The sequence below is a fragment of the Patella vulgata genome, chromosome 9 (assembly GCF_932274485.2).
Source record: "Patella vulgata chromosome 9, xgPatVulg1.2, whole genome shotgun sequence".
In the NCBI taxonomy this organism is placed as follows: Eukaryota; Metazoa; Mollusca; class Gastropoda; family Patellidae; genus Patella; species Patella vulgata.
Window position 1 is genome coordinate 43,623,805 of NC_065887.2, and position 22,378 is coordinate 43,646,182.

The following is a 22,378-nucleotide window of genomic DNA, read 5'->3' on the forward strand; positions in this document are numbered from 1 at the left end:
TCCTGAGTACACACTGACTTCATCAACTTACTAGACTCAACCATCCAATCTCTAACCAGTTGTTAAAATGCAAGATACACTCACATTTTGAAAGAGATGGATAGAGAGCATGCTAGAAAAAAACAAAACATGTCTTTCCGTATAATCAGGTGCCATAATCCAGGAAGTATTGGTCTAAAATGTGCAAATATCGAAAGGGACTGAGATCTTTGGGATACTTTAAGTTTTGTCAAAATCGGACAAACATTGTGACATCTAGAGGGTCCATAACCTTCGTATTACATACTTTTACACTATTTGCGAACAAGGAGCGGTCATTATATCCGACAGTTTCGTTTCGATTTTTTCCGAAATTCAAACCATCTGCGTTCAAGGGGCTGCCATTTTGTCGGTCAGTTTCAGTCATTTTTTTACGAAATGCGAACTCAACCATCACCAAGGTGTACTGATGATATATTTAAATGATTTTTAAAATGTGATAAAAATTGTGATTTCAAGGGGTCCACAAGCTAAAAAATCATGATTTTTTCGTACAATCAGGGGCCAAAATCCATGAAGTTAAGGTCGGATGTGTGCGTGAATATCGAACGGAACCAAGATCTTCGAAGTTTCATCAAAACCGGATCAAAATTGTGACCTCTGGAGGGTTCACAATCGCATTATCACATACTTTTACACTATCTGCGTACATAGAGCGGCCATTATGTGGGTCTGTTTCGGTCTGATTTTCAGTAAACCTGGGTCCACAAACTAAACCCGGACCCACAAGCTAAAAATTTAACTATGCGTACAATCAGAGGCCATAATCCAGGAGGTTATGGTCAGATATGCACTAATAATGAAAGGAACCCAAACGGCCCTTTGTAAATTCGCAGTATTAGGTTTTAAATAAATGGCTTAAAATCAAACAGTACACCTTACAATATAGCAGTTAGCTTAGATTATGCAATGGTTTAAACTGTTTCTGGATTTTTCGTGTTGTGTTGTTAACAATGTAAACAGGAGATAATAAGTTCAAAGTATGTGTTAAAAGCGGGGAAACATACCATGGTAAAATGGGTACTTTAAATTTGGATTCGAATGGGCGGCAAAGTTTGAACATTCTACCTCAATTAGAAAGAGAGTTATTGGGTCCCAAAAAGTGTGACGGACGGAGGCGGGGGACAATAAATGTCATAAATTAAGGGTAATGTAATTGAATAATTAGTGGCCTGATTAAGCAAGTACACAGATCAATTACGGGAAGTAATGTACCTTATCTTAACGCACAGCAACACCGAACCAGACAGAGGAATTCCGGCATATAAGCAGATATGGTTCTAAAGAGGAAATGAGAGAAGTGTTAACGGATCACCAAAATTTACAGAACAACAATTCTGAACAGGATTTGAAATTATAGAGTGGGTTTTTTTTTTATTGTGTTGGAATGTATAACCGAGTATTTATATTGACAGTGAATCAGTGAACTTATATTATTGTAGCATGTTTATCAGTACGGTATAATGATATTTTAGAATTAGGACTTAAAATTTTAATGGACATATTCAGAGCTTTTAATTATTGATATTGTATTGTATTTACTGCATGTGACATAATAAGCATTAATTAAGCAACATTGCTTATTTAACGCATTGCAAAGGGGCTTGTTGTAATACTATAAGGTTTATTTTAGCTTTAAGAAAGGTGTTCTGTTTAATATAGAAATTCGTTACCTACATGTGTGACGAAAACTAGGGTAATGAAGTAGCTTGCATTATTCTATTACTATCTTAGACTAACTCACCGACAGTTATGTCAGTATCCATTTCTGGAAGTAGGGTACTATAGTCCTGTTATCCCGTGCACGGATTAGTACAATGAACTAGAATAGTGTTGACGTAAAGGGGTGCCTACACGAAACACTTACCCAAAAATGGTAATTGTCCCGCCCTAATAGATGACGCATTATAATATCTTGATAGGAGAGATATGGTTTGATTTACCTTCAGATATCACGATGAGACAGTAGGGAAGACCATCATTCAGAGCTCAGGGGAACATACCCTCCTTGGCTTACGTGAACCCATCATCCTAGTGCTAACCTTATACAGAACTAGCAAGAAGTATGTGACTCTTGCCACGTTTAGGCCGTTAGGTCTGAGTTAGAAAGGATATTAAACTCAGACCGTGGATAATTTAATTACTCGAAAAGTACTATCATAACTTTGTAGTTTGCTGTATTGTTTATTTAATTATATAAACTTAGTAACAACATAAACGGTGTTCCAGAGTCAGTTAATTGATGATAGAAATAATTGATCCCACAACGTGAAGTCGAAGAAACGCCTAGACGAAAGTGTCACAGAATAACATAAGCTGAGATGGGATCCAATTCATAATAAACCTGATATGGTGACACCAATGGTAGAAGTGGTTAAAAACAAAGTCATGGGTAACGGTAGTTGTATTCTCTGAAGAAGTAAGTTTTTACACTTACGAAACGTTAGATGCTATATATATAAAGATGGTTTTGTGATATCCATGACTTTGTTTTTAACCACATGAAAATGTGGGCGTATAAAAATCTTAGTGGTCTTGTACATCATAGTTGAAAAATACAAATGATGTTGAGTTACAGTTGGTTACACCTCGGAAAAAAAACCCATGATAGAATTGGGGATTAAGACGCTAATATATGTACTGTTAAAACCACATTTAGTAATTAAACTTGTATTTTAAAATTGAATATTGATAACCATGGTAACTTACATGTAACTCTAGTTATGGGTATATTGTCTACTATAATACTATTAATCAGTATATAACTTCTATATACAAAGGAAGGTCTGTTTTATATCTACATATTTACACATCACCAAACATATACTACACTACAACATACCGGTACTTAACTTGACCAACCCTACATAACCATAGACTATGTTAAATTGATTTAAATTATTTCATGTCTTTCCAATATAATTAATTTAAAGCTGGATGGGCAAGGATTATAAAGGTCAAACTGTCTTTAGTTTTATGTAGGTCCTACTTAAAATGATGGTTAGTTTGACCCAGTTACTGGAACTCTTCGCATGACACATTTTGCATGGCACCGCATGGTACGGCATAGCACGACATGGCACCACATGGTACGGCATAGCACGGCATGGCATAGCACCGCATGGTATGGCATAGCACAGCATGGCACCGCATGGTATGGCATAGCACGGCACGGCACTGTATGGCATAGCAGGGCATGGCGCCGCATGGTATGGCATAGCACAGCATGGCATGGTACCGCATGGTATGGCATAGCACGGCATGGCATAGCACAGCATGGTATGGCATAGCACAGCATGGCACGGCACGGCACAGCATGGTATGGCATAGCACGGCACGGCACAGCATGGTATGGCATAGCACAGCATGGCATGTGTTTCACTGGGTGTGCCTAAACCATGAGATTTCTGTTTTTCCTGAAACACTTCTGACAAACTCAGCCTACAGAAAAATAAGGAAGATGACAAGACGGACATGTGGAGGGAGAAATCATCAACCCTTGCTATCAATGATTACAAGACAGACATGTGGAGGGAGAAACGATAAACCCTTGCTATCAATGATTACAAGACAGACATGTGGAGGGAGAAACGATCAACCCTTGCTATCAATGATTACAAGACAGACATGTGGAGGGAGAAACCATCAACCCTTGCTATCAATGACTACAAGACAGACATGGAAGGGAACAACCATCAACCCTTGCTATCAATGATTAGTGTCTAATAACTTAAAACAACCTATTGCTGTCCGTGCAAAATTTCTCTAATAGCACCACACTGTATAGCATTTGCCCATATCTCTCATAGCACCACATTGTATGGCATTTACCCAATTCTCTCATAGCACCACATTGTATAGCATTTACCCATTTCTCTAATAGTACCACATTGTATGGCATTTACTCATTTGGTGCAGAAAACCATGTTAAACCCCATTTCATTCATTCATTCATTCCCTTGGATAATCCTACTTCAAAATTCCTAGGAGTTTTATTTCATCTTCATTCAATAAATTCCATCTGATTTCAAGTAACACATGTTTAATTTATATCACAATACAAGAAAGATTTATGTAAATATCTCAAGCAAATCTAATCTTGATATGTATATTGAATATCTAAGACTTGACAAATAAACTATAACACATACTTATGTAAAATAGTATTATAACTTGATAAGGTTGAGACAATACTTTAGTTAACTGTTCTTCTAAAGTATGTATTCTAGTTTATCTAACATGACAAATAATATACAACAAGTACATACCTAACCCTAACCCTAACATATTATATGACAAATAATGTACAACAACTGGTACATACCTAAAGGTTTAAGACGGTAAATACATGTATAATTAGTTCCCATCAATGGTCTGTTACACTGAATAAATACTGATAGAGATATGTACTACTATGACCTTTCTACACCCTCATGTATTTACTAACATATATACTGTCACTGTCGTCATGTCACTATCGTCATTATAATACTATATACACTGTCCTCTAATAACTGTCATATAGTGTTATTGACGTCAGTAAGTAACGACTACCGGTATATATATATATACGTACTGTAATCTTGTAATGATTTATGAAACACACTATACCGATCAATTCCATTGGAAATCAATGAATGATTTGAGAATGTTTCATTAACAACAAAATCATTTAATTCCAGGTCAAACTAAACAGTCATCTTGCATTTCTAACACAGGATTTTTACTCAGCTTGTTTGGCCTTCAAGTTTTAAAACTTATTTTACTTGGGTAAACCTGTAGCCTTATTTTACCAGGGTAAACTTGTTATTGATTATTGCAGGATCTTATATTAAAGATACATTATGTAAGATTTAGATAAAGAGCTGACCATTCTTGCTATAATAGTTCGAAAATAGATAATGAAGGTATGACAAGACGTGTGCAATAATTTCAACCACCGCACTGGTAGTTCGAAGCTAAGTCTCGCTCCTCCATTTTTAGCTTAAATCAAAATATGGCTGAATTGTTCTAATCTATTTAATATCCCTGTCTTCATTAGTCCAGTTAAGGAGCAGAACAGTAGGACGTTAAACCCCATTTCATTTCATCTATTTAATATCGGAGAAATCTGATGCCATCGAGAGTTGATTATGGTCTGGATAAGTTACTAAATGTCTTATTAATATAAATTTAGAAAACATTTCAGGCTTAAAGAAAGACCTGCAATAGGTAGATTTAGCTCTTGCATAATTTATGTTTAAGTAAAATAAAATGGGGTTTAATGAAGATGGGCATATACCATACAGTGTGCTATGAGAACAATTTTGCCAGAACAGCGTTCTATGACCTACTCTTATTTCAAATTCCAATGCTTAAGGGTTCACACCAATGTATACATGGGACCTCGGATTTTCATCCCATACAACAACAGACTGGAGCCCTTTAATAAATAGTTAACGAGTCCAACTGTGAGGGTTTTAAGATATTATAAATTTACTTACTTGAAAGGGCTCATCTAGAGGTGATTCCGGAGGGTAGACAATAAAATGACGTAATGTAAAACCGAATCCGTTATTTATACGTGGTATAGTTATGGTATGGGGTCCGGTCCACGTCAAAAACGGATTTATACCCAGATCCTCTTCTCTCTACAAAAACAGTCAAAAAATTATAATGAGTACAAAATACCAAAATATGAAAATAATGTACCAGTAGAGGCAGGAGTCTACACTCAATCGGGCGTGTTCCAGTTTACACACCCTATGCTGTTTAGATGGCAAAGTCAAGCCGCCTTAATGATCGCTGCTTATTTAAACTTGTTAAAGCATCTGAAAGGAATACAATGTGTAAACTATATATGGCCATCTGAACAGGGTTTTTTTTAGACTTTTTACCAATTTTTAAACAAAAGATTTGATATTAATTAATGTGAAAGAAATTAGGGCTAAATTTTATACAAAAGATTTTAAAGGGACTATCCCGAATTAAACAGAGTCTAAAAAATGAAAGTCTTGAGTATGTATGAAATTTAAGCGCCGAAAAATAGAGGAATGGTGTATTTACCCTGTCTCAAAATTTCAGCTCAAAATATTGAGTCATTTGGACGTGAACGTCAAAACTGCTTATCCGGACATGTAAAGCTTTTAAGATTTCGGGCCAATTCTTTCGTTGGGTGACCTGATAATCGATTCCCATTCCTTTAGAGGTTTATACAGTGAATGACCCATGTGCTGTACTTGATAACGAAAGGTAAATTTCACCTACACATTATTTTAAAAAAATAAAAGTCTGGTTTTATCCAGACACCGCATAATACAGTTTGGGGCACCAGTCATCACTTCCAGATTAAGACTGACGAGTTTAAGTTGTTTGAAAACGTATCAAATATATTGAGTTAGTTACTTGGCCCTAAGAAAGAGGTTTTAAGGGATTTTAACACAAAATTAACCAGTTTTATTCTCCAAAATATTGGAATTGGCCCTTTAAATGATAACCCAGATACTTACAAAGTGTGAATGGTAAGATGGAAGGGAAGAACAGACTATGTGTGAATATTAAGATGGAAGGGAAGAACAGACAATGTTTGAATAGTAAGATGGAAGGGAAGAACAGACAATGTTTGAATGGTAAGATGGAAGGGTGTAACAATGTTTAACTGTCAGATTAAAGTTAAGAGGAATGTAACAGTGTTTTACAATGGTCAATATTAAACATCAAATACACAATTATGTAATACCCCCTGGTCTCTTTGTCAACAGCAATATTAACCCCGATAACCACTGCACTATACACTCACAATAAATCAACCGTACTCCGACTGGGTTAATGAAGATCGGCATATGTCATACAGTGTGTTATGAGATAAATTTTGCCGGACAGGAGCCCTGTGGCCTACTCTTATATTGAAGCGATTTTTCGTACAGTCAGGGGCCATAATCCAGGAAGTTACAGTTCCATATGTGAAAATATCGACAAGAACCAAGATCTTTGGATTGTAAACATAGTTGTCCACAAGCTAAACACGTTATTTTTCATACAATCAGGGGCCATAATCCATGAAGTTTCGATCTGATACATGCCAATATTGAAAGGAACCGAGATCTTTGGGTGATAAATGTAAATTTCAAGTTTCGTCACAATCAAAAAAAAATTGTCACCTGTAGAGTGTCCACAAACAAATTGTGAATGGATGTCTGGACACGACGGACGGATGGACGGACTGTTTATTGGGATACACATGTAAATATAATTACCACTTTCATCCACATTAACATTTTTTATTTATTTTTACACAAAATCTAATTCCAGATCAATTACATGAATCAATACAAATTCTCGAGGTTGAAAAACAATCAGAAAATGGATCCAATACACAAACAGGCCTGAGTGTCTGATCAGTTGAGAATTTGGACGAGCGCCATAAAAGATAGCTTTTAAATATATAAATATATATCACGATGGAATGTATACTAGACATCTATATATATTATGTAGAGGTAGGTACAACCTCCATGAACCAAACTCTCGCTTATAATATTGCAGTTGACAAAAATTTAATGATTTTTAAATTTAAATTTCTCTACGACACATTAGTGACATTACCCAGGTAATTCTGAGACTTAAAAGTTAATTTTGTTCTGTGTGACTAGCTTTCATGTACAAGAAATGGTGTTTAACATCCTACTGTTCTACACCGACTGGGCTAAGGAAGACGGTCACAAGCCATACAGCATGCTATGAGGAAAATTTTGCCTGACCAGCACTGCTACAGCCTTCTCTGAGGTAGTTTCTCGCTCCAACACCATGAGCGAACCTGAGACTGAGTCACGGTAGTGTTAATTTGTGCCGACCATTGTCTGTGACAGATGCTTTATTTCCACATTTCTACAGATTATCACATTCCTTCATTTCTTGTAACTTATATTACTTTAAAAACTCCTTCATTTCTTGTAACTTATATTACTTTAAAAACTAACACAACTTTTATTTTTGATCAAATTCTTTTTAAGATTTAAATACCAGCTAACACTTTAGTTTTATATTCACAATACCAGCTTCGTCTTATGACCTTAAACACTGTGTAAAAATTTAAAATATTCATCTCTGAGGAAGTTAGTATTTTTACTAACAAAACGTTGGATAAAACAATGTTTTTTTTTTTATATTGTATTCTATTAATTATTGTATATCAACTTATCTGAATACCAATTGCATCATTTTGACTCAGTGAAAATTGATCCGATCAAACCGTCTGTAACTGGTTTGCGTTACCTGTTTCTATTGATTGGAAGTTTTTCACATGAATATGTGGGCGTATAAAAATTAAACAATGAAAGTTGAGTTAGCAAGTAAAGCTGGTCAACTCATAAAATGTAACAAGTGAGTTCCGTATTTTCTTTCATTTGAAGACGATGATTTAGGTCAATATTTCCTCATCGCTCTTCAACTACAAGTTGTTTGGTGTGAATTACTAGTTGACTTGAAACTCCCAAATACCTTGAGACTTACTCACTAAAGGCAGAAAACCACCTACTGTACCGTCCATACATGTATATATACTACAGGATATTCGAGGAGTTAATCAAATTTAAATACAAACTTGTCATTCATCTTGTCAGTTTTAGCTTTAGGTAAATTAAGTTGTACATGTCAAATAAATAAAATATTCAGCTTCATTTACAAATATTCCAGACAAGTAGTTGCCAAGCAAGATACGCCCACATTTTGCAGTAGATGAACAAGCTATAGAAAAAAAAAAGGGTTGGTCCTATATGCATGAGATCGAAAGGAACCCAGATCTTTGGGATATAAACATATTTTAAAGTTTCATCAAAATTATGTCCACAACCTTGGTATTACATAACCTATTACAATATTTGCATACAGGGAGCAACCATTTTGTCAGGCAGTTTCGGTGACGAAATTTGAATTTAACCGTCATTATAGTGTATGGTAATATATTTAAACACTTTTTTAAATCGGATATCGAATATCGATAGAACAGAGATCTTTTGGATATAAACATATATTTTCAGTTTCATTCATCAAAATCAGATAAAAATTGTGTCCACCCACAACCTTGGTATTACATACTTCTACACTACCTGTATTTGCGTACGAGGAGTGGCCATTTTTGGTCTGATTTTCAACCATCATTACTGTGATATAATAGTTTTTAAAATTGGATAAAAATTGTGACCACAAGATAGAAAAGTGATTTTTTCGTACAATCAGGGGCCATAATCCAGGCAGTTACAGTCCAATACATGCCAATATCGAAAGGAACAAAGATCTTTGGGAGATAAACCTACATTTTAAGTTTCATCAAAATTGTGATCTCTACAGTGTCAACAAACCAATTGTGGACGGACAGACATCCAGACAGACAAGGGTGACAACAATCTCAAAGTATATGTTCATCTTAAATAACCAAGTCAGTATAGAAAAGTAGGAGATTAACCCATTATATTTGTAAAATATTTGTACACAAGTGTCAGTCTGTCAATCAAACATGTTTATGACTCTGTTTACACATAATTACTATTTGACATGATAATCCAATAATCCTTATTACATGTTTACCTTCTTATCTTACCTGCTCATAATCCAGGTAAGTACATAGGTACATGTTAGTCAATGATTAGTGTGATGAGACCGTTATTTTATCTTATGGTGTATATATATATATATATATATATATTAGTTATAATCTAATACTTTTACACATAGCAAGGATCGGGATGAACAACTGGCTACATACTTTTACACATAGCAAGGATCGGGATGAACAACTGGCTACATACTATTACACATAGCAAGGATCGGGATGAACAAATGGCTACATACTTTTACACATAGCAAGAATCGGAATGAACAACTGGCTACATACTATTACACATTGCAAAGATCAGGATGAACAAATAGCTACATTGAGTTAAATATAGTGACATGATATTGAATCTGTGAACTAATATAACTACTGTAGTTTCCATATCAAACTGTCTAGCTATGGTAGGAATACAATACAAGCCACTGAATACAGTGGTTCAGTGGATAAAATACTAGCACACAGAGGAGTGTGTGTGTGGGGGGGGGGTGTTGTTGCCCCTTGTTAGCGATGCAAGCCGAGGGACTGGCATGGAAAACTGTCTAGTCAAGCAGATAGATTAAAACCCAGCAGGATCCTGCGTATACAATTAGCAGCATGCCAAAGGGAGAGACGATAGAAAGAAATGGGGTTTAATGTGCACTTGACACAAACTAGGTCATTTTGGGACTAACATATGGTTCAATAGTTTGCTTGCTTATCGGGGTCTTTAGCAGTAGGAGGACCACAGGAGAAAACACATGAGGTTGGACACGTGGGGAATCGAAACCACACCACTTGACTCAATGACATACCTTATGATGTACTCGTTAAACCACTAGACCACCCCTGGAACATTTTAGATCCTGCATAGCACACAGCATGAAGTACACCCATCTTTATTTCACCCTATATTATATATTATCCCACATTACCCTATATTATATATTAGCCTATATTAGCCTATATTACCCAATATTATATATTATCCCACATTACCCTATATTATATATTAGCCAATATCACCCTATATTTTATATTACCCTATATTATATATTAGCCAATATCACCCTATATTTTATATTACCCTATATTATATATTAGCCTATATTATTCTATATTATATATTAGCCTATATTACCCGATATTATATATTAGCCTATATTATATATTAGCCTATATTACCCGATATTATATATTAGCCTACATTAGCCTATACCCTATATTATATATTAGCTTATATTACCCGATATTATATATTAGCCATATTACCCTATACTTTATATTAGCCTATATTATATATTACCCTATATTATATATATTACCCTATATTATATACATTACCCTATATTATATATTAGCCTATATTACCCGATATTATATATTAGCCTATATTACCCTATATTATATATTAGCCTATATTATCCTATATTATATATTAGCCTATGGCCTATATTATATATTAGCCTATATTACCCGATATTATATATTAGCCATATTACCCTATATTATATATACTATTCAAAAAAAGTAGGGGATATTTGATTTTTAAGTGTTATTAAAGTCACCTAATGAAACTGACGAAGAAACAAATGACAAAATGAAATGAAGTTCACATTCATCGATTTATTCCAAATGATCGTTAGACTAAGTAAGGCACAGACTGACCATTATAAGGGTAAAATGATACCCGGGGTCAAACAGCAAAGTTACCACAGCATCACAACCAAGTCAGTAACGGGTAAATCCTCCTCTGTTTGCCAAACAAGCATTGATCCGACGTGGCATACTCCTAATGAGACGTCTAAGGTCATTTTGGTCCAGATTGTCCCATTCCTGTTGCAACGCAGCAGCAAGTTCTTGGACATTGGCAGGACGTTGTTGACGTTGACGTAACCTCTGTCCAAGCATGTCCCAGACATGCTCGATGGGGGAGAGGTCGGGACTCAGTGCTGGCCAAGGTAATGTGGTGATGTTCTGTTGTTGGAGGTAACCTGTAACGATCCTGGCCCTGTGACATCTTGCGTTGTCATCCTGGAAGATGAAACGGCGGCCATGACGTCGTGCGAACAGCACAACATGGACTGCCAAGATGTTGTCCCGGTAGTACTGGCCTGTAACACGCCCTGCAACAACATGTAAAGCCGTTCTTCCAGCAAAAGTGATGCCTCCCCACACCATAACAGAACCACCCCCAAATCGATCATGTCTGATGACGTTAACGTCTTGGAAGCGCTCGTTTCGACGACGCCACACCCTCCTACGTCTGTCCAAAAAATCAACAGTGAACCTTGACTCATCTGAAAACATCACATTGCTCCAGCGTCGATTATCCCAGTGTTGACGATCCCTACACCAACGACGTCTTGCCTGAATGTGATGATCTCTCAAACAAGGGATCACGCGAGGACGTCGGGCGCGAAGGTGACCCCTATGCAGTCGATTCCGAATCGTATGGCCACTCACTCTCACACCAGTGTCTGTTTGAAGACGAGCGCTGATCTGATTTGCTGTGATGACACGGTTTCTCAAGGCCAAGGTACGGATAAATCGATCCTGGGCTTGAGTTGTCGCCCTTGGTCGACCTGAGCGTGGTCTGTCCTGTACAGATTGTGTATCACGGTATCTGGACCATAGCCTGCTTATGACAGACTGAGAAACATTCATCGTCCGCGCCACAACCGCCTGTGTTGTGCCGATCTGTAGCATGCCAAGGACACGTAACCTTTCATTTTGGGTAAGCCGACGCATATCAAAATTTGTTTTCTGGTCACTTAAACAATTAAACTGATGTTTCCACCCTGGAATTCAATGCCACAATGACTGTAACATTCAAAGTCAGAGTCGTGCAAATCTTGGGTTGGACCCCCATGATGATCCCAAGCATCACCTGCATTCCATGCGGTAGCTATTGGTGCGTTTGGGCGTCACATGTAACTGGAAATGTTTCTTCTGTTAGGTTCTATAGTGACTTTTTTCGTAGTCATTTGCATATTTTAGTATTATGCCCCCAAAATCAAATATCCCCTACTTTTTTTGAATAGTATATATTACCCTATATTATAAATTACCCTATATCATATATTACCCTATATTATATATTACCCTATATTAGCCTACATTAGCCTATAGCCTATATTATATATTAGCCTATATTACCCGATATTATATATTAGCCATATTACCCTATATTATATATTACCCTATATTATATATTACCCTATATTACCCTATATTATATATTACCCTATAATATATATTACCCTATATTATATATTAGCCTATATTACCCTATATGAGATGTTTTCTGTATAAAGTTGTTAGATATCTTTATCATACTACTTACTATACATTCTATTTCCGAACATTCCTCACGATATTTATGTCTGGTTTTCTATTGTCAGTTGTGACGGATAGAGGGCCTGGCCAACATCAGTGTCTAGTTGTACAGGTCCCATTGGCAGTACATTAAGGTTAGAAATCTATATACGGGTAGGTTGTTGTGCATGAAAAATTTCCCTTATATCACAGTTTCCCCATTTTATTTTCCTATCCTAAATACAAGTTAATAAAATATAATATCAGGGAATATTTGTTTTATCTTCTTATTTAAACATAAATTATGCAAGAGCTAAATCTGCCAATTGCAGGACTTTCTTTAGGCCTGAAATGTTATCTAGATTATTAATTAGGCATTAATTAACTTATCAAGACTATAATCAGCTCTCGATGGCATCGCTAGCCTGCGATATTTACTGGATTAGAACTACCAGCTCTTCATCTAATCTCCCATAATGTATCTTTAATACAATAATTCCTACATATCCCCTGTTTTACTCACTGTTTCTACGATTCTAAATCATTCTGTATCATTCTATATAGGAGAATATCTCGAGAAACTTCCTGTACAATCTCCAGCGAACATCTTAATTTAGCCGCAATATAATATCATCCGTTATCATCTCCATGGCATTAAGACTTTCTCTATTCCTTTAGAGTGGTCCTGTATCTATTCTTATATGTATGTTTATACCTATTAGAATGTAGGAATCCAAAATTACACCTGTATTTTATATCATCTACCTGTTATTACACTATATCTCCATTCCTCCTATTCTCAATGTTTTATTCTTGAGTTTGGGTTATGTTGTCCTTCATACTTATCCTTCCCATCTCCCTACATACTTGTAACATTCCTTACAGCTAGTAGCAACTTAATATAGCATCACGATAGGATATCATCAATACCATGATAATACATGTAGTTATTTTCTCTCTACTTCATCCTAGTTAGTAAATACCACATACATATAATCCACAGTTTGGTCCAATCTCGTCAGATAAAGACAATTGTTAACTGCCATTAATAATTACTACAACAAACAACCATTTCACTATAATACCAAGGTCAGAAGAAATCTTTTTGAAACTCAAAATCTAGAAAGCAGAAGAAATATCTTTAAAAACCCAAATCTCTCTCCTCCCCTCCCCCCTCTCCCTCGGCACCCTAATTTACCCAGACTGCCACATGTTTTCATTTCTGCAATAAAGAATCACATTTGATTTTCTTGCTCACCTTAGATTATCGTTTTCTACTCCACACAAATCTTCGCCCGTTTTTTGGGGTCCTATGAGAAGGTATAATAGTTGTTAAAGCTGCTGATATCACGGCTCAGTATCAGTCTGCACTAAAATCTATCAAATGTGGCACTGGTTTGTTCTCAATAGGATATCAAATATTTTGCGAAATAAAACCTCAATGGAAACAAATAATATTTGAACTGATATTCCTTATAGTACTGCACCTTTCACAATGTAGTTGTCAATGAATTCAAAACCCCTCCAATGGTGGTCAGCAGTTTTCACATTTCCGACATTCCTTAATTGCAAGGATGTTAATTTAGGTTGTCAGTTAGTTTCTATCACCTTGTTAAAAGCTTCAACACTCAAACAACTGAAAACCAGCAACTAAAAATAACCCCTGCTACCTTATTATTATCCTTCATTTTATCATGATCACCAAACATATCTTGTTTGTGTCGGTTTAATAATCACAATCAATAAAATACAAGTTCTGTATCCAAATCAAACTCTCTCACCAAAAAATACAACTTCATTTTTATCAAGTCAATAGTACAAATGAACTGAATTTAATAGCTAGTGATAATTTTTATAAAGTTTCGACATATCTTAATAAAATATATTCCAGTAATTGTTGGTTATTCATGTCCCTGTGTGTCTGATGCTGTGGTGAGTGAGATTATAAAACAGGATAGATACTGGTAATCAATCTACTGATGACTTCCTGTTATAGTAATACATGTGGTAGATATATATATATCATATACATCTTAACCCATTTCAGGAATAACATCTGCAGTGCTCACATGGAAAGTCAATCTAGTCATTTGAATGAGAAGGAAAAAAGACATATCCACCAGTATAAAGCACCCTCTGATAAACCATGGTGTGAGTGCAATATTATCCTTATATTAGCGTTGCACAAGTTGCCATACAAACTTTAGAAAGACAGTCTAGTTATTTGGATGGGATGAAAAACATCCAATGTACATGTATAATAATAATTAACACCTGTAATTCACAGGTAGATATTTTAACCCAGACATGTTCAACATCAGGTTACAAGTTTACTCTACTGTCAGGTTTCATATTAACCAGGTTATGTTCTAAGCCTGAAAAGGATAGATCAATTCGGTTGAAACAAAGTTTTGCCACCAACAAGTACAATCATTGAATGAATCATAAGAACTGCAATTGTATTATTGTCTTGTGAATCTACCCATTGAAATCACCAGAAATGACTGTAGGGCCGGACATCAAGTACCTGCATCTAAAAAGACTAACCCCAACACAGATACATGCTGACATGGTCTCCACTTTTGGGGATGACGCTCCTTTTTCCCCAGTAAAGAAGTGGCCTGCAAAATCTAAGCGATGCAGAGAGAACATTAACGACGACCCATGTCGTTGAGCACATTATTGCCAAAGAGTTATAGGAATGACAAAAGTTGCTGCAAGATTGGTGCCAAAGCTCTTGACTGTGGATCAGAAAGGGTCATAACTCTTGACGTAATTAACAAAAATTATCGAAATTCAATAGGCTTCAAACGACACATATAAATTTCATACAGGTCAAATAAAGTAAAACAAGGGCAATAACTCCAGACGAAATTATTGAAATTAAATAGGCTTTCTTCATCTCACTAATGTAAACAACATGTATCAATTTCAAAACAATCAGATGATAAATGTAGTCTGTAGAGTGTTCACAAGAAATTGTGACAACATACGGACGGGCACAACAGCAATATAATACCACATTTCCATGTGAGCGTATAGAAAGGTATGATGACGTAAAGTCAGCTGTGTACGACTTTTTTGTTTTAGGATGGCTGAAGAAAATGTCTTCCTGACTGGCATCTAGGCCTTGCAAAAGTATGTACACTTCAAAGGGGACATGTAGAAAAATAAATGGAAATCATCAAATCTGAACAGGTTTTTCACAGATAGGCTTAAAACTTTTCACCCAGCCCTCGTACAACGATAATCTCTGTAGAGGGTGAGTTGACTTGATGTACACCAATAAGCTCTGTAGAGGTTGAGTTGACTTGGCAAAACCAATGAGTCAATTTGGATTTCCTCCTGCCCTTAACTTCGTTCGGCCATTGTTGGTTGAATAAGAGATAAATATAGTTTAATGAGAGGTGAAGGAACGAAAACCAAACGAGTAACACATGTGATGATGTCATAAAGTAGAATAATCGCGTAGTATGACATGCATGTTAGGTATTTGTATTATTTCATGTAAAGCTGATATACCAAATAACAACACATTATATTTACATCTAGTGAAAGGAACAACTATCATCACTGATTAGTTTATCATATGTTTTTATTCATCATGGTATCAACATTCACTTGACACAAACTAGGTCATTTTAATGCTTGATTTTATTTCAATAATTCATCTTAAGCAGTGGGAGGAAAACGGAGGACCTGGAGATAACCCACATGGTTAGATAGGCGACCCTACTCCTTGTCACGTACCTGAGGGGAATCGAAACCATCCCCTTTGATTCAATGATAGACCATGTGATCTAATTGGCACGCAATAAACCATTTGGCCAGCCAATCCCCTGTATTCAAATAGAAGCTAAAAATGTTTGTGATATTGTTTTTACTTAAAACTGTAAAACGCATTTAAACACAACCCAGATTAGATATTGAACCCATTCTAGTCAAATACAAGTTGAATATAAATTTAATAATCAAGTTGGTTTTAAATATGATAGAGATTGTGGTTCTTTTACTCTTTTGTCTTTATATGATATATTGAAATTCCTTCTCAAATATTCTGTGTGTGTGTAAATGAGTTATTTAATTAAAGATACATTATGGGAGATTCGATAACGAGTTGGCAGATCTCACTATAATAGTTAAAAACTAAAAAATGTAAAGGCAACTTGATGAAAATTTCATTCTAATTGATCCACTATGAACCGAGAATTAAGCGATTGAAATTTACGCCTAGCCTTGATCATCATTACTAAAGTTAGTACGATAAACAGCATAGTCTTGATTATCCAATTTTAAATCGTTAAATCGTGAAGGAAAGTTATGCAGTAAATCGGCTCATAATCCACTTAAGATCACAGGCTAGCGATGCCATCTAGAGTTGATTATGGTCTGGATAGGTTAATTAATGTCTAATTAATAATTTAGATAACATTTCAGACCTAAAGAAAAATTTGCAATAGACAGATTTAGCTCTTGTATAATGTATATTTAATATATTATAATTCAATTAGTACAAGTAAAATCTTTCAAATATTTTATGTCAAACTCTTGATTTGGCAACAGAAACAGTCATCTATAATTTTACTGAATCTACCAAATCTCCACATTTCAAAAATACAAAGTTTGTAAACTCTTAATTCTTTAAATGGTTGGAACCAAAATAATGGATTTTTTTACAGTAAGTGAAGTTATGGTGATATAAGTCAATATGGATCATGTTGTATGGTTCAAGGCTGAATGGCAACAGACCATTCTGGCTTGTATGACCGATGTCTAGGTCATATGTTATTTTATTATTTTCTAATTCTGTTTTAAATTTCAAATCTATATTTTAATATTCATTAATGCTTCGTTAGGCATCAGACGTAGACAGTAATTAACTTGTCAGTCAAATTATGACAGGCTGGCAGCTAAAGTGGTTGATCTGTTAAATTTCTTTTAACTATTGTTTTAAATGTCTTGAGTCTTAGTCCTTCAATAATTATATGTTTATGTCAACACTTTCTAAGTAACTAATTTGTATAAATAGACAAATGTATGTAAGATGATTTATTAGTTGGAGAGACCAGCTTAGGGAACCTATATATACTAGTTGGAGGTCCGATACATACATGTAGGAAATTATAAGTTGTTAAATTGTTGCTGTTAATTATTAGCTCTATATCTGTATTCATTTCTGATACTTACAGAACAGAACTTGATGAGCTAAATTCCCTGAGAAGTGGAACGGTGTTACTTGCATGGATTCAACCAAGTTTAAAATATAATATGAGTTACAACATTTATTTTCTTGGTGAAAGTAATACTAAATTGCCTGTTCAAAGAACTCAAATCAATTTAGATAAAACATGCTATAAACTTTTAATTTATCTTCATTTAAATGTCTGTGAAAGATAAAATCCGATGATAAACAATTTGAGAAGTTAACATACACAAAAAACACGGCCAACATGTAAAATTAATTCTCTAATTCTGATAAAACACACTTGAATCCAACTTCATCAAAAACAAAAAAACGATAAGATTTATTTACTTAGAGACGTGGACAGGAGGAGATTGAAGTTCGAGCTTTATCTACCTAAAACAGTGGGGAAACTGAGATCAACGATAATAAGAAACTAACACCTGTCTGACCAGACACACTGATTGGCTGCAACACCAAATATTATAACAACCATATTGGATTTCAAGTCTGCAGTTAAAATAATTGATAAGTTACAAAAAAAATTGCCATAGTGGTAAAGACAGAGAAAGTCTGATAAACATGATTAGTTGTAATGGTTTTTGACATGATGCAGGTTTCAAGGTGTTGATTTGTTGAAACTGAACTTTAACATATATTGAATTGTAGGTTTATTAGGTGGTGTGTTAATATCTCTAGACCAACTCCACGATTTCCATGGAGATGATTTCAGTCAAGAATGGTTTATTTGGGTGGCAAAAAAACTAACTATCTACAAGAAGAGAAGGTGATGGGAGGAGTAGACGAGAATCGAGCAGCATCTAGGCTCGGCCATCATGCAAGCAGCAAGTAGGCCCATCCATGGTGCTAGCTGAGGCAAGAAAATTATTGAAACAAGAATGTACAAAATAATCATATTTTTTTCTCTTTCTTCATTAAAATATATGAAAATGAAATGAAATGGGGTTTAACGTCCTACTCTTCTGCTCCAACTGGGCTAATAAAGACGGGCTTGTGTGCTATGAGGGAAATTTTACGTGCACGCCAATGTATACACAGGACCTCGGTTTTACAATGTATGTCCCATCCGTCCTGCACCACTGACAGGGGGAACCACGTCGGAAAATCCTGATGCCCGTTCTCAGCCAATGCAGGGATCGAACACGCAACCTCCAGGGTAATGAGCCAGCATCTTACCCACTAAAACTTAGCCACCGTGGCCCCTTCATTAAAATATACCTTCCTATTGTTATCTACACGTGTCTTGATATATATTTATATATAATACTTCCAGGTTGTCTACATGTATTTAATACCTCATCTAATGTTATATCTCAAACGATGGAAGAAAATTGACAAAACCATAAAAGAGATATTAGATATAAAAGAAAATATTCATCATATATTTAATGTAGATAAACTTGATACCTACTAAAACTTCTCCCTCTGATCTTAAAATAACTTTGATTAACTGGTATGGAGTTTACCTGAAGCACTTCAACAAAGATATCTGTTTTTATTCAGATATAATTATTTGTAGTTAGCTTGGTTCATTTAAAATGTACCACCAAAAACCCCAAATAACTACACGCTTTAATTATTATATCACAAGCCTGGAAATAACTTGATTCCTACAAATGTTAATCAAAGATTTGGCTTCTTTTATTTCACAGATGGACAATTTTCTTTCCCCTTTTTATCTATAAAAAGTTGTTGACAGTTTTTATAACATTTTTTCAACATTTCTTTGCTGGTTAAGTCACGATCATCTAGTATCTAATACCTATCACTGCTTAAAGCAAAGTTTTAGTGACCCCTATATTACATAGAGTTACATTCCCTGCGTTTTTTTAATGACATATGCATTTTTGATCAAATAAAAATCATTCATGGAATTTCTTCACAAAATTGGATAGATATTATCAAATATATAACAAAGGTCATATTTACTTCAATCACACTATTCTGAAATGTTAGGGATATTCACACACTGCTAATCAAAACTGGACATTGCTAATCAATTTGCCTGAATTTATCTAACTTGATTAGCAATTCTTCTGATGAAGTTAGGACTAGCGGCTGCCAGGCAGGATACGCCCACATTTTACAGTTAGAAAAATCACATAGATTATAAGCCAGTGAATCAAAACAGATTAAATAGTTAGGTAGGTGTTGCTTTTATCAACAGCAATTGAGATGAGTAGTAGTGCAATATTCAATATTATTCACCATATCTTGATATAAAACTTTTAGGTCAACTGTCAGTAAAAATATTGAGAAGAGAAGTGTATATTTGACAGTTTTCGAGAACCAAATGTACATGTGTACTCACATCTTATAAAAGGACTATTGATAACTGTATGTAGTAAAATACAGCAGACAGTTTGTTCTATCCAGTAAATCTTGTGTACAAACAGTTAAAATCTACCATTAGAACAATAGTACCCTTGTTTTCATGTCATTTTTCTCATTCTTCGCTTGTTTCAACAACCTACATAAACTATCATAAATTTCAGTTACATGGGAAGGAAACAAAATGTTAAAAAATTGTTTAATTTTCAGAATATGATTTGTAGGCAAGATTCTATGAGTTTTATATATGAATGGGGTTTAAACATCCTATTTATTCTGCTCCGGATACTGAAGACAGGTACATGTATTTATAGATATAGACCAGTATGGTATCAAGGGAATTTGGCTTAGTTTGTTAGTGCCACTTGAAAGAGTAGACATTGCACCATATCAGTCCCTATGTCCTGCATCAAAAGAGAGAAATGGGGTTTAACGTCCACTCGACGCAAACTAGGTCATTTCGGGACCAACACATGGTTTAATTTTATTTCAATAATTCGCTTGCGCGTACGGGTCTTTAGCAGTGGGAGGAAACTGGAGGATCCGGAGAAAACCCACGAGGTTGGACAGGCGACCCTACTCCTTGTCACAACCCGGGATTCGAAACCACGCCAGTTGTTAAAAGGGTCAGTCCCAGATTTCAGAGAGAGACACAGAGAGAGAGGAAGAGGAGGTTGAAGAATGTAAATCAATATAGCCTGTGGACCTTATCTGGAAATATCAAATCAAAATATGGAGTCCTTCAGAAATTAAATTAGACCAAAGTCTTGTGTTGATTCACAAAAAGAGATTAATGAACGTTTAGAAATAAATACTTGCCACAAAAAAATGTTGAATAATTCCTGATTCGAAATATTATAGCTCCACAGTCCGTAATATTTTATCTACTTCACAGTCACAGTCCAAGATCGTGAACAACACAACCAATCTTACAAAACTCAATCCGAAAAATATGGAAGCACATAAATTGAAGTTAATCACTTGCCACTCCTTGTGTATATATATATATATACCTCTTCTGTAATTAGAGATCGAAACTGAGAAAGAAAACAAGGGTTTATTACGCTGTAGGTAGATGGAAGGAATGAGATAGAGATGTCTTATAATTAGTTAGTGCATCATTCACCAACAAAACAACTAAATGATGATATGTAGAATATAATAATTACCCTTGACAACCTGCCCAACCTGCCCAACCTGTATATATATATAACATGACTATTTGATTACTATTACACACATGGTATTATTCACCTTAAAGTGCCTCTCAATACCAACTCAAACCCATTCCAATTGAACACACAGAGAGAAATGAGGTTTAAAATCCATTCAACACAAACTAGGTCATTTGAGATTAGCATATGGTTCAATTTTATTTCAATAATTTGCTTGTGCAGGACTTTATGATTTAAAGCGCATGCGTCAAATATTACAGAATGTACAGTGGTTCAAATATTACACAGTGGTTCAAATATTACTCAGTGGTTCAAATATTACTCAGAGGTTTAAATATTACACAATATACAGAGGTTCAATATACAGTGGTTCAAATATTACTCAGTGGTTCAAATATTACTCAGAGGTTTAAATATTACACAATATACAGAGGTTCAATATACAGTGGTTCAAATATTACTCAGAGGTTCAAATATCACACAATATACAGAGGTTCTATAAAGAAACGTGGTAGATTTAAGTCACTTGTTGTACAAGATGGTTCAGTAGTGCTTGTCAAAAAAAAAAATGATAATTATTTCTAAAACTGAAAATAAAACCAGGTACAATACTAGCTTCAAAAAAGTTGCTAAATATACTCAAATCTGACTTTTACAAGCCCACAAATTCACTGTAGAATTATAAATTTGATGACAAATCAGTAAAAATTACAGGTTAGATAACAAGTTTGAAATTCTCTTGAA

At 35.0% G+C, this 22,378-nt stretch overlaps 1 protein-coding gene across 1 annotated transcript in view; it reads right to left on the reverse strand.

Annotated features, from left to right (window-relative positions):
- The window catches only part of LOC126807756 (uncharacterized), a 77,874-nt gene that overhangs the window by 18,293 nt on the left and 37,203 nt on the right, over positions 1-22,378 (reverse strand). The window contains exon 3 of the mRNA XM_056103305.1: positions 5,523-5,669. Within this exon, the coding sequence (XP_055959280.1) occupies positions 5,523-5,669 (147 nt within the window). The remainder of the gene's footprint in view (positions 1-5,522; positions 5,670-22,378) is intronic.